The sequence below is a fragment of the Silurus aristotelis genome (genome assembly GCF_946808225.1).
Source record: "Silurus aristotelis genome assembly, chromosome: 18".
Classification (NCBI taxonomy): Eukaryota; Metazoa; Chordata; class Actinopteri; order Siluriformes; family Siluridae; genus Silurus; species Silurus aristotelis.
Genome location: NC_139591.1, coordinates 12,869,262 through 12,882,854, shown reverse-complemented (window position 1 = coordinate 12,882,854; position 13,593 = coordinate 12,869,262). Strand labels below are relative to the sequence as shown.

Here is a 13,593-nt window from a genome sequence, read left to right as displayed (position 1 = left end):
TTTAAGCATTTTAATCTGCATTTTATATATAAAAGGAGTTCATAAACATTCATTTATTTATTTATCCATGTATTAGTTTGATTAATTATATCATATTAAACAATTCCTTGAGGCAAAAACAAAGCCCTAATTTTTATGCCTATTCAATCTCTCACCACAAATCACATTCTCTCAGCCCACTACTACTTTCTTTCGTTTTTAATTTTTTTTACCCTTGTTCTTACCTTTTCCTCTGCATATTTGGAAAGGCTTGGGTTATACATATAACCTCCAATCACCTTCTAAATCTCTCTGTTTGTATTGTGTGATGCTACAACATTTTCATCTACTTTTTCCCCCGCAACATATTTATTTAAGCTATTTATCAGATTGGGCTGAAGTGGGTTTAGTAAAGAATAACCTAACAGACGAGTCTAAATAAGAAAAGTGTCAGGATATCAGTATGGGCAGATAATAAACTAAAGCAGCTCTGTTTTCTTATCTGGGTGCCTTTTTTAATTTTTTTATTTTTACAGCCAGTGTATCTAAAGAGTGATGCACATACGTAGCAGCATGGAAGCACTCCACTCTCCATGCTAGCTTGAGCATTGTATTAACACTTGTTTACTTTCGCTCCCTCACCAAACAAAGGTGCATGCTCTAGTCACAGGCTCACAAAAAGTAAAATCTTTTTATAGACTCTACAGATCAATGTAGTGGACAAGGACACACACACACACACACACACACACACACACACACACACACACACACACACACACACACACACACCGAATGCAGATCTAATTCAGGAATGTGCAAACATCGCACACATGCGTGCACACATTCACACTTATTCTGTGAGGACACATGGAAAGAATAGGTGGCCTTTTTCACAGCAGGGCCATTTGCACATTCTTACATGAGAAGCGCAGCTCTGTACACTGTACAGTTTTAATTACAGCTGACTTTCACACACATGCAATCATACTTCTGCACACATGTTCAAGCCACATTGAGCTAATTGGCTGTCAGACACAAGAATGCTATGCTTTGTTAAGAACAAACAGCTTTTTTTTTTTTTATTCATTTCCTTCCCCACCATCAGCTTCTTAAGTTATCATGCTGATAACATATATGCCTATTATAATCCACAGCACAGCTGAACGTCTCCTTTATGGCTTGAGAGTGTGAACTCTCCATGAGTCTGTGGTTAAATGGTTAGCAGTTAATCAATCCCACAGTGTCCTTCTCTCTGATTTTATGGAAAGCAAATGAAACAAGCAATTGAATTTCGTTCCCAGTCAAAGGGCAAAAGTAGTTCTGATACATTCACAAAAAAACTGAGAATAGTAGAGGGTGAACCCATCAAAAATCTAAATTCAACTTGTCACATGCCTCCTTAAATAATCTTTCAACAACATTTAGCCTGCAGCAATTTTTTTTCTTTCTTCACATTATGGTTACAATTATAATATTCCATCCTAACCGCCTGTTCTCAAAAGGAATAATTCTCAGCAGGAGAAGCGTTTGGCATAACAAATAGATTTATCAGTATTTTTGACAGGATAAAAAAAGAATCTGCATATTCATAGTTGTAAAAATAAAAGAGCAAAAATAGTATCATATATTATAATTATCAGCTAATGATAGCCTCCATATTATTCATTTGCAAGGTGTTTGGTGATCTACTTTGTTAGTTTAGCTGTTGTTCAGTGTAAAGTATTATTATGCATTTTTGTTTCTCTGACTCACCTTCCTGCAGGTACATGACAGCCTGTGAGTAATTCTGCAGGGCATGGTGTGTGCGTCCCAGGCTGCTATAAGCCTGAGTCTTGGCTGCCAGGTCGTTTGTCTGTGCCGCAACGCTCAGGTGCTGTTCCTGGTACACCACAGCACGCTCAAAGATGCCCAATGACTCGTAGGTAAGGCCCAGGTTGCCGTAGGCCCTGCCCTGGCAGCTTGCACTTCCTGTTTCCTCAGCAAGCTGCAGGTCTCGCTGGTGAAACTGCAATGCAGTGTCGTACTCTCCCATGAGCTGATAGACAGCGCCCAAGACACAGTTGGCCTGGCCCTCAAGCAATAGGTCAGAAGTGTCACGAGCGATGGCTAGCTGGCGCTCCAGACATGAGATAGCTTGTTCATAGTTGCCCAGCTGGCTATGCAAACTGCCCAGCTCTCCGTACGCCTGTGCCTTGTTGTTGCACTCTCCCAGCTCATGGGCCACTACCAGGCGTTTCTCGAAGCACACCAACGACTGTTGCAGGTTGCCCATAGCCCTAAAGGGAAGAGGCAGCACAATACAAGTTTTATATATATATATATATCACTCGAAATGAGATGGTTCTGGATTTGTTGTTTGCCTTTTTACATACTGTTCTCTGACAAACTACAGTTTATATCAGAATACAAATCAATTAGAGAATATAATAATTTTTAAAACTAGAAAATGTGTTGCCATTGAAATGCAATGCAAATAAATACTTTCTTCTTTTTATAACAAAAGAAAAATCTAAAGCTGAGACTTAAAATATAGAAGCAATATTGCTCCAGGTTTACAGTACCCGAGACCCGAGTCCCACAAGATCTCATAACACATGACCAGAATGAATTATTTTAAAAATAAAATGTTATGGGGGTTATGTAATCCACTACCCATAGTCTTATTTCGAATGAGAAATGTATCTCATCACTACATAATTTGGAGTCCTTTTGGAGAAAAGTATCTTTGCAGGTTTATGTGGAAAACATCATCCAACACTGTCTCTGTGAGGAATTAGTAGGCCTGACTGAATTCACGCAAAGAGGCTGCTGGGACACATTTGCTATTTAAGATGCCATGCATCATTGCACCTTGTGATGCAGTCACTTGGAATTACACTGCCATCAGTACTGTCAAATGTAAATGAAACAAACAGCATTTAATGTCTGGCCTTAATGAGCCTCTTGTTGGATGCATCTCGAGTATCGAGGGCGAGCTTTCTCTCGATGGGGGAAAAACCTGGCGCATTGTCCCTGCTGACAATGTAATTTACCTTCCTGTGGGCTGCAGCAAGAACGACAGGGGGTGTTTGATGAATGATAGTTTCACTGGAACTGGTATACTGTAGGGCCAATATGGGGTTCTTCCACCCCCAGCCGTTACAACTCAGCTGGTTGCATCTTCCCATCAGCCACTGCAGAAGCCCATTTATCAACCCAATTCACATGTCAATACATTTACCAGAAAGTAGGTGGGGTAAGCAGAATGGACAGAGGACTCAGAGATGGTGGTGGAGCACTTAAGCAAATGATTGGATGTTAATTAAAGATGATGGGTGGTATGCTGCATCAAGACTGCCATAACAAGATAGAGGATAGGAACTTCTGTGAGCAGCTTGACAGGTTTGTCAATCACGCTTGGTCTTGTGGTTTATAGTACCGGTGTTACTAATAAATTCACAGATAATCCAATGAGTATTAATGTGTATTGAATGTATGCAGGCGTATAATGGAGATTTTACAGGTATTCAGGGTATTTCTGAGAAAACACTAAATGATTTTACATTTCTGGTCCTAGAATTTGCAACTGTGTCCTCACTATGTTGCAGCATTAATAATAAATCAGTTCAATCCTAATCCAAAAAAATATATACTTTTAAATGTTGCAATGATTTATATTAATCGTCTTGAATTACATACAGTTAACAAAAAAAGCATCTTACCTGTGTCCATTGCCCAGCCCTCTGTAAGCTTTCTCTTGGTCCTGCATGTGATTGAGGCTCTGTGCCACGGAAAGGTACTGCTCATAGTACTTAACTGCCTCCTCATAGTCGCCCAGCGAGTCGTAGCAGTCTCCCAGGTTGCCATAGGCACGGCCGCGGTCCAGCACTGCCTCATTGCCACTGAGCTGCTGCAACATGGCCAGTTGCTGTTCAAAGTAGCCAATGGCCTCCTCCATCACACCCATATTCATCTTGGTGATACCCATGTTGCCGTAGACCTGGGCCTCCACACTGGGGTCCTTTAGTCTTTGGCCCAACTCCAGCTGTTCTTCATAGCACTTGAAAGCCATGCTGTATTTGCCCAAAGACATATATACGGCTGCAAGGTGCCCATGGGCTTGGCACTCACCTTGGATGTCCCCTAGCTCCTGGTAAACCTCTAACTCTTGTGTATGGTAACCAAGGGCTTTGTCATATTTCTGCAGCATCCGGTAAGCAGCACCTAATGCGGCATAAGCACTGGCCTCCATCTTGCGCTCCTTGACCTGATGTGCTAGTGCCAGTTGTTGTTCGTAAAATTTAACAGCACCAGGAACATCCTTCTTGCAAATGAAGATGTCACCCAGGTTTCCCAGAGCACGGAACCTGGCCTGTGAGTTGTTCAGTGACTGGGCCAAGGACAGAAGGTACTTCTGGCACTCTTCAGCCTTATTGTAGTCACCTAGAGCTTTAAAAGCCAAACCTAGATTGCAATAAGCTTTGGCTTGACTCAGCTTGTCATGAAGGTCTTTGGCCAGAGCCAGGTCTTGTTCATAATACTTGACGGCTTCCTGGAAATTCCCCAGACAATAATGTGCATAGCCCAGATTGTGACAAACCTTGCCCTCACTTTCCATGTCCTGCAGGTCTGGTGCAAGTCGTAGATACTGCTCATAATAGGGCACAGCCTGTGGGAATTCTCCTCGTGAACAGTGAAAGTTCCCCAGGTTCCCCAGAGCTCTGGCCTCGCTTTGGATATCACGAAGCTCACGGGCGATGTTTAGATGATTCTGGTAGTGCTGCAAGGCTCTGTCATGTGCCCCCAAAGACTGATACGCAACAGCCAGGTTGCCATGGGTGGAGGCCTGTGATGCACGGTCGCTAACCTCCATTGAGATCTGCAGCTCCTGCCGGTGGTAGCGTACAGCCTGGTCAAAGACACCAAGTGCATTGTAGGCATTACCCATGTTGCCATACGCTCTGCCTTGGGCGGCATAGTCATTAAGCTCCTGAGCTATAGAGAGGTGAGCTTTGTGCAGTTTGAGAGCTGTTTCATAATCTCCTTTCATCTGGTGAATGATTCCTATATAAAAGAGATAGAAGATGCTGATCAGTTTCCAAAATGCATAAAGAACAACAGCATTCTCAATGTAAACATGTTCATTCAATTTCTGTCAAAATTAGTACAGAAATTGTGTTTGATTACAAGAAACGTCTTGGCATCAAATCAATCAAAGAACGTTTTGTGAATAGTTACTTATTTCGTGATCTCTATGCTGGAAATGATCATGAGCAAACATCATGCAACCGTCTGTGGAAACATCTCATGTTACTGCAGCTTTCAAAAGCCAAAAACAAGTTTCAAGCAAAGTGTTTAATAATTTAAGAGCATGTTTGTAAAATATCTTGGAATAAAAAAGGTCTATCTCTGCTTTCTTCTCAGCGCCTTTTATGCCAAAGTTATTCATACCCAGAGGATGAAGAAGTCGAGAGAATAAAAATCAAGAACATTTAATTTTCGAGTGTCCTACGAGGACTTCTAAGATCTTTGTTGTTGTCTTTGTACTTTTCCATAAAATAATTACCACCACTGTGGTTCTGATATCCTGGCCCTCTGCTCCCAGTGTATGATGGGATACTTTGGCTAGTGTGGTGAAGTGGTGAAGGCTAATGAATACATACAGTGGAAAATAGATTTGAGTGCAAGAGTAGTGGGAGACATTAATATTAGGTTCAGGAGATTTCTCTTGCAGATCACAGCATGCCCTAATCGGTTCCTTTTCCCACTGACCCAGAGTGCCATCTGCTAAGTACAGATGGATCAGGAAAAGTGCTGGGATGAGTGGAAAACAGAGCTCAAGAGTGTGGACTAACAGTGGGCAGCTGGTTGCAATGCTTGTGTAATTGGTATATCTGTACTAACCAAAAATGATTTCTGTCACTTGGGAGCCTAAAGCCAAGGGAAATTTATGAACAAATAGTCACACATAAAGATATAACTGTTATTATCGGGAGTAAGGATCCAGTGTTTTCTAAATGGCTTGTCATCAACAGATGACACTAATGTGCTGTGCACGAGTATTAAGTATTTGAGTATTGATTCTAGCCTTCTGAACCTCTGTTCATAGTTCCTTTACATGAAGTATGTCCATTCACCCCCTCTACAGTACTTATATCTATATATTTATGTAGATATTTACACACAGACCCGCTTTCCGACACCCCAGTGACACTAGCGCACTCTGTAACTTATAGTCATGCTGATGCTTTTATCAGACTTGTCTGCATCTTCAGTAGCTGATTTATAATGCTGGAGATCTGGAGCCTCTCTGAGTGTGAGGCAAAAATGTTTGAGTGTCCACACTTGTTCCCACTTGGGGGAAATAAGTACAGTAAATTCACCTACTGCAATGTTTTCAGGCATGGAAGGAAACCAGAAGTAACCCAGAAGATTAGGCAGCCTAGAGTTGTGAAAAAGTCAAGCTACATGCTATGATAAACAGCGTGCTGCTGATGTTTATAGCTCTTTGTCAATGAGCCTGGTTTTAACAGAGAAACACTGAATGGATGGAAATTTAACAGCCACAAAAACTGTGTACTTTTATATCATTAATAATTAGATTTTTTGGTGCTATTGTATTGATGATTTAATCACCGACCACTGATCTACTGATGTTATTGCTGTTAAATCTCGGGACCTCAGAGCTAAATCTTGCTACAGCTTCGTACCCTTATTTTCTGGAGCCTTCCATTCACATTTTTAGGCTTTAAACTTTAAAACAATATTTGATGAACGTAAAAGAAAAATTCATGAACTACTTCACAATCTCAACCCTCTGCATGTTTCTGATATGTTTACATAATTACATAAAATGTCTTGATTGCATCAAGCTTCCTCATAACAATGGGACCAGGCTCCTATATAGATAGCAGCAGCATTGTGTGTGCATGAGTGAGCGTGAGGTGGAGGAGGCCATGAGAATGGATGGAGTGAACAGATGCCCATCTGCTCATTGTCAATCAGAGTAAGCCAAAGCAAAATTAGCAGCATGTGGAAAATCCAATTAGGGCCAGTGCCAACCTAAAACCTGTACACCAAGGTGCCATTTAGAAGAAAATATTTAATGGAAAGGTGGTGACCTTTCCATCAAATATTTTCTTTTAAATGACCCTTAGTTTTCTCTGACCAATTATTATTACTTAACCCTGTGATTTCTCATTTTGAAGGATAAAGCTTTATATTAGAGCAGGCTTTGAGGAAAAGTCCCATGACTCTCCAAAAAAAAGTTCCAGACGCTCATAATTGGATCTCTGTGGTAAAAGCTCAACTCATGAAGCCAATTGGGGAAATGTTTCTGCACGAATGGTCTTGGATATACATTTGCTAATGCTCTGTCCACAGCATGTACTGTAAGGAACAGTGAACACTGTCAAATCAGTGAATGTAGCATGTGTCCCAAGAGGCAGACTGCTACTACTGTAACTCATGTAAAAACACACACACACACACACACACACACACACACACACACACACACACACACACACACACATATATATGTGTATATGTGTGTATATGTGTGTATATGTGTATATATTTGTATGTGTGTGTGTATATATATATATATATATATATATATATATATATATATATATATATATATATATATATATATATATATATATATATATATATATATATATATATATACACAGAGGCAGCAAGGGAACATTTTTTCCCTAAAGTTGATGTGAGGAAAAATGGGCAAGCATAAGGATTTGAGTGAGTTTGACACGGACCAAATTGTGATGGCTAGACGACTGGGCCAGAGCATCTCCAAAACTGCAGATCTCGTGGGCTCTTCCTGGTCTGCATTGGTCAGTATCTATAAAAAGTGGTTCAAGAAAGGAACAGTGGAGAACCAGAAACAGGGTCATGGGTGGAGAAGGCTCATTGATACACGTCGGGAACGAATGCTGGACCGTGTGGTCCGATCCAACAGACGAGCCCCTGTAGCTCAAATTGCTGAAGAAGTAAATGCAGTTAAATGCTCGATGGGTCAGGACTGTTTTGGCAGCAAAAGAGGGGCCAACACAATATTAGGCAGGTGGTCATAATGTTATGCCTAAACCGTGGCCATTAATGTATTGCCTGATTCGTGTTTATATATGTTTAATTATAGCATACTATTTTGTATATGTAGCTTATTTTTCTTTTTCTTTTTTGTTCTTAATCATGCATGCAGCGCTTTTACATGAACATGCTAATGCATTCAAAACCAACACCGAGGGCTCAAATGCTAAATTACCGTTAAATACACAGCATGCATCAGTCTTCACTAGCACACACAAGCACCTTAATCAGCGGTATGTATAAAATGTAAGAGGAATGAATGGCTAGAAAGTGAAAAGTGCCTCTGCTCTTAAAGGATTACAGCGGCGTAAAAGTAAAGCCTCCAGTAATTGACATCTGTAGACAATGGGACAGCATGTAGGTAAAACAGGCTCAAAGGCTCACCACAGGGCAACAACATCATCAAAGGCGCATAAACGGGGTAAAATGCACCACTTCGAAATCGGAGAATGCAAATGCTGAGGAGTTTCATTTGTCCGCACCATTGGAGAGGCTTAAAGCAGCTCGGACTTGGGTGCAGGGCAGTTCCTCCAAACACACATTAACACTACAGCATGCCCCAGGCAATTGCTCCACATGATAGAATATGGAATATAATTTAGGCTTCAAATGGCCATGTGAAAATATGCAGGCAGCTCCAGCATCACTGACATTAGATCAGCAGAAACAAAAATATAAAAAAGATAATAGGTCTGTAATAAGTGACATTTGAAACTATTTCAAATAACTAAATACATAATGCATAAATAAATAGATGGAATAGATGGATATATATATATATACACACACACACACACACACACACACACACACACACACACACACACACACACACACACACACATATATATATATATATATATATATATACACACACACACACACACACACACACACACACACACACATATATATATATATGCGCTATATGGCCCATTTGTCCCATCTTCTCCCTATAAGCACTGCCATGTTTAGAATGAATTAGCATGAAAGTTAACTCCTCATCAAAGCATTTAGGCTTCTCCTGACACAAACTTGATAAATCTTACAATGAAAGATTAAAGCAGTTTTCATTTTGCGAACCGTGTTAAATTCTTAACACTGCACTTTAAATAATGGAGGACATTTGCAATATTAAACGACTTGGAACATCTGCATCTTTCTTGAAATTCTGGCGGGAAAAGAAACCTTTCGTCTGTTTTACTTCCAGGAAGCATAGCCAAAGACAATTTTATGAGAACAAAGGCTGTACTCTGTACCTCCCTTGTGCATGAAGCCTGTTTTCATGTACAGTGTCCGAACACACTCAGCAGGGAAAACCCAGCTCTTAACAATTCCATAAAGTTGCAGTAATCTGCATGACACATGTAAGTAAAGGCTTATATATGCACAATTGTAAAATGGCTGTCAAACTTTGGAAACACCTAGTCTTTTTTGTTTGGTTTTTAAGACACATTTTTTTCCTTTTGTTTGCAAGCTAAAAACTAGGTAAAGGGCACAGACACAAGAATTGGACAGTAAATAAATAGAATAATGTTGTGTGGACAGATGAGTCCAAATGTCACAGTTTTGGCTCTAACAGAAGAACTTATGTAAAACAGAGAACAAGAGAAAAATGCTAACAGACTGGCTCACACCCACAATGTAACAGGGAGGTGGAAGCCTAATAATTTGGGGTTGTTTTGGAACAGAGAATGTTGGAGACTTGTTCCAGGTGAAAGGAAAACTGAACCAACATGGCTACCATTCCATACTTCAATGCCATGCAATTCCATCTGGACTGCGGCAAATTGGAACCACCTTCGTCCCACAACAAGACAATGACCTGAGATCCAAGATCTCTAAGCATGATTTATAGAGCAAACACTAAAATGTTTTCTATCATAGAATGGCCTGTCCAGTCACAGAACCTAAAACCTGCTCTGGAACTGGATCACAATTTCACAAAGAAATATCCATCTAGCAAAGAACATGTTTTACAAGAGGCACGGCAAGATGCAAATATTATATTTTCCAAACATATTTTATGTTTGGAGAATCTAACTGTCTGGATGCCAGAAGTGTGTAATGCTGTTACTTATGTTGAGGGAGGATTTTCCAATGATAATAAAGTTTAACGTATATACATTTATATATTTTATTTGTTTGGTCGAAATAAATCTTCACACCGTAAATGACCTATTTTATTGCGTATGAACAAAAAGAACACTCATGTGTTTTTTTTAAAACGATAAAACACAAAAAGTGTTTCCAAACCTTTGACAGGCTCTGTATTTATATATACACATAAAGCACATCACAACTTCTGTTAATCAACATTTTACAATCAGAGCAGATGTACAACTATACTGCAATATCCTTAGAGTTGTTTTCCTTTGTAGTACTAATGCCCTTTTTCACTGCTTCCTGTCTCCTGACAATCCAGACATCAAACATGGTGCAATATTCCATCATGTGACTTCTAGTGCTCTGCAAAGCTTAAGGCAGAAATGAAGACAAACAAATAGCAGACGTATTGACATTGAATTCTCTATATGGCTGAGCTTTGTATGGCTGCAGGAGAATGGAAAGGTAAATTGCATTTTGACTGACAGCGGCATCTCCTATCCACATAGATCAAAACCTAAGCAAATTACAGCCTATAGAAAATCTCGAATTCTGCCTCAACACATGTAACCAACATACTGTAGCGTAACCTGGAATTTACCACAGAATAACTATATCAGAATAACTCTTATTATAATTTATTATTCACCTTATCCCAGCTAATCTTAGATTACAATCCCTGTTCATAATTAGTGAGCTATTTCAAAATATCTATATTATCAGTAGCATTGCTTGCTTTTGTTTTCTTTACTCCTGACTGCCTTTTTTATCCTCTATTAGAATATGATATTAAGCTATAATGCAATATTGTCAAAGTAATTTCTCATGAAAAAGTGCTTTATTCTTAATTAAATACAAGTATTACAATGATAATATAGAAGAAAACACAGAGGACTGCACTAATTGAGTCAATATCAGGTGGTGTTCAGTAGACGGCAGCAATAACACCGGGTTGTTTGCCGTGTACTATTTGAATGAAATAGCTGGTGTGTGAAGAATGAAGTAAATGATGTGTAGACAGAATGTTAAGAAGTATATTTTGTTTTATCTGAGGCAGATAGGGACCCAAGTGATTTGTGAGAAATAAAAAGGGCTGTATCTCTATCTTATTATTATTATTATTATTAATATTATTAAGTAGTAGTATAAATGTATGCTTAATATCTCCAAGCATTTATTTAATATCCTTTTTATAATCATGTTTAGAAACTGCTTCTTCTTCTTTCGGCTGCTCCCATTAGGGGTCGCCACAGCGGATCATCCGTCTCCATACCACCCTGTCCTCTACATCTGCCTCTTTCACACCAACTACCTGCATGTCTTCCCTCACCACATCCATAAACCTCCTCTTTTCCTCCTTCCTGGTGGCTCCATCCTCAGCATTCTCCTACCGATATACCCCATGTCCATCCTCTGCACATGTCCAAACCATCTCAATCGGTCCTCTCTCACTTTGTCCCCAAAACGTCCTTAATGCGCTGTCCCCCTAATAAACTTGTTTCTTATCCTGTTCATCCTCGTCACTCCCAATGAAAAAAATCACAGCTCTTCAGCTCTGCTACCTCCAGCTCCATCATGGTTAGAAACAAAAAGTAAAAAATCCAAAAGGAAATGTATTGAATTTGGATCAATCAAATGAACAGGGACAATTAACCATTAAACCATTCAATATATTATATATTATATAGAAAATCCCCCGAAAAACAGTCATTATGTCTTAATTTTCTAATAGACTTTACTTCAAACATCACATCCTGTAAGGCCAAGAAACATCAATGGCATTGCATGTGAGTACCAGTCGTATCATTGACTGACCTTGAATTGTATAAACAGGCATTCTGCATACAGCATCTGTGAACCAGGAGTTTTACAAGGTAGGTAGATTCACAAACTAGCTAGGCACATTAGCATCCATTAAAACCGAAATAAAATCTATAATGCCAGAGAAAGTACTTCCGAATTCACTACTGATGGAGAACGAAATGGAAATCATTAGAAATGGCTGCTGAGCACCACTGTTAGCGCTGTCTCACTGGATACACTGCTTTCTTGACATTCCTGAAGGAGCTTTCTGTTTTCTGTTTGACCTAAATTTAACAATGCGAATGAGTCACCAGATTGTGTTATGTTTCTAGTTCTGTGGTTTACTGGGATCTTCTAATAGTTATGATGATTTTTGATTTTTTTTTTGTTAGTGTGCGGTTGATGGAATCCAATCTCCTCTGTTGTGTGTTGGTGCTCTGTAATGTATGCTATCTACACTAGGATCTAATATATTTTCACTTTTCTAACTGGTACTGGATGTACTTGAAGGCCTAGGTCTAAAAGGACTGGATTAGAATTGAATTTCAATCTCGAACACAAAGCCAAAATCAGCTAAAGTAGAAAACGCAAATATGATCAGAGCCGGTACACAGCACATTACAGACACCAAAAAAAAAAGAAAAAAGAAAAAAGAAAAAAGATAACCTGATGAAACCCACCAACCAATCCAAATCAAAACTGCATCCTTTCACCTCCTGGAGACGCTGATAACGGCGTGTCTGTTGCCTGCAGGCTCTCAATCCGCCTCCAGTTACTGTCCACTCAGCAATACTATACAGGGATCCAATTCTCCACACTCAGGGATTGGATATCGCTTATCCCACTAAACCCAAACCATCCCTGAATAAAACATGAGTGGTTATAGAACAAGGAGGCAGCTTTCTCATATTCCCTACCTGACAGAGCAAATAGGAGTTCCTACCCTTCGAGTAGCTAATGTTAGAGCTTTAGAGATAAACCAAGAAACTAGCAGTGCCTTGAGGTCACTGTGGAAAGGAGTTCCATTTATAAACAGTGGTTTGACGTGTCAGTAATGTTTGGGAATTACATTTCATACACGTGTACAGTCCACAGCTCGTGTACATACACTGAAATGGTATACTCGAGCAAATAATAGCACCTGGAGGGGTTTCGTTTCTTTTCAAGCAACTCTCGCTGCTACGTCAATAAATATTTTGCTTTTATTCTCCTCAACTAAATCTTACCCCGGACGCCTCGATCGATCTGTTCATTACTGTTGCCGAGCAGCCAAGCTCTAGGCACAGCATGTGATCATTAATTTTATAAGTGCTGCCATTCTTTCCCAGCGCACCACTATTGACAGTTCTAGATCAATAAAGTTTTGAGCGCACGGCATGTGGAGAGAGAACGAGGCCAAACAGAGGGAAAGTGTTGCCTGTTCCAAAATCCTATTTCTTTAGTTTAGTTAAAATGGCATAAGTGGGATGATGGGTAATGTAGAAACACAGCGACTGAATGAGACAACCCACTACAAATTTACTTAACACGCAAAACTCTTTCATTGCAACTGTAGCCTAATGTGCTATCAGAAAAAGCCCTAATGTCAGTACACGAGGTCTCAAAACC

The 13,593-nt window shown here is 39.7% G+C and overlaps 1 protein-coding gene across 6 annotated transcripts in view; it reads right to left on the bottom strand.

The window, feature by feature from the left end:
- Positions 1-13,593, bottom strand: part of ttc28 (tetratricopeptide repeat domain 28) — a 235,723-nt gene that overhangs the window by 25,924 nt on the left and 196,206 nt on the right. For all 6 annotated transcript variants that reach the window (XM_083569228.1, XM_083569229.1, XM_083569230.1 and 3 more), the window contains 2 exons: positions 3,684-5,025; positions 1,735-2,258 (listed from right to left, as the gene is read on the bottom strand). In XM_083569228.1, the coding sequence (XP_083425354.1) occupies positions 1,735-2,258; positions 3,684-5,025 (1,866 nt within the window). The remainder of the gene's footprint in view (positions 1-1,734; positions 2,259-3,683; positions 5,026-13,593) is intronic.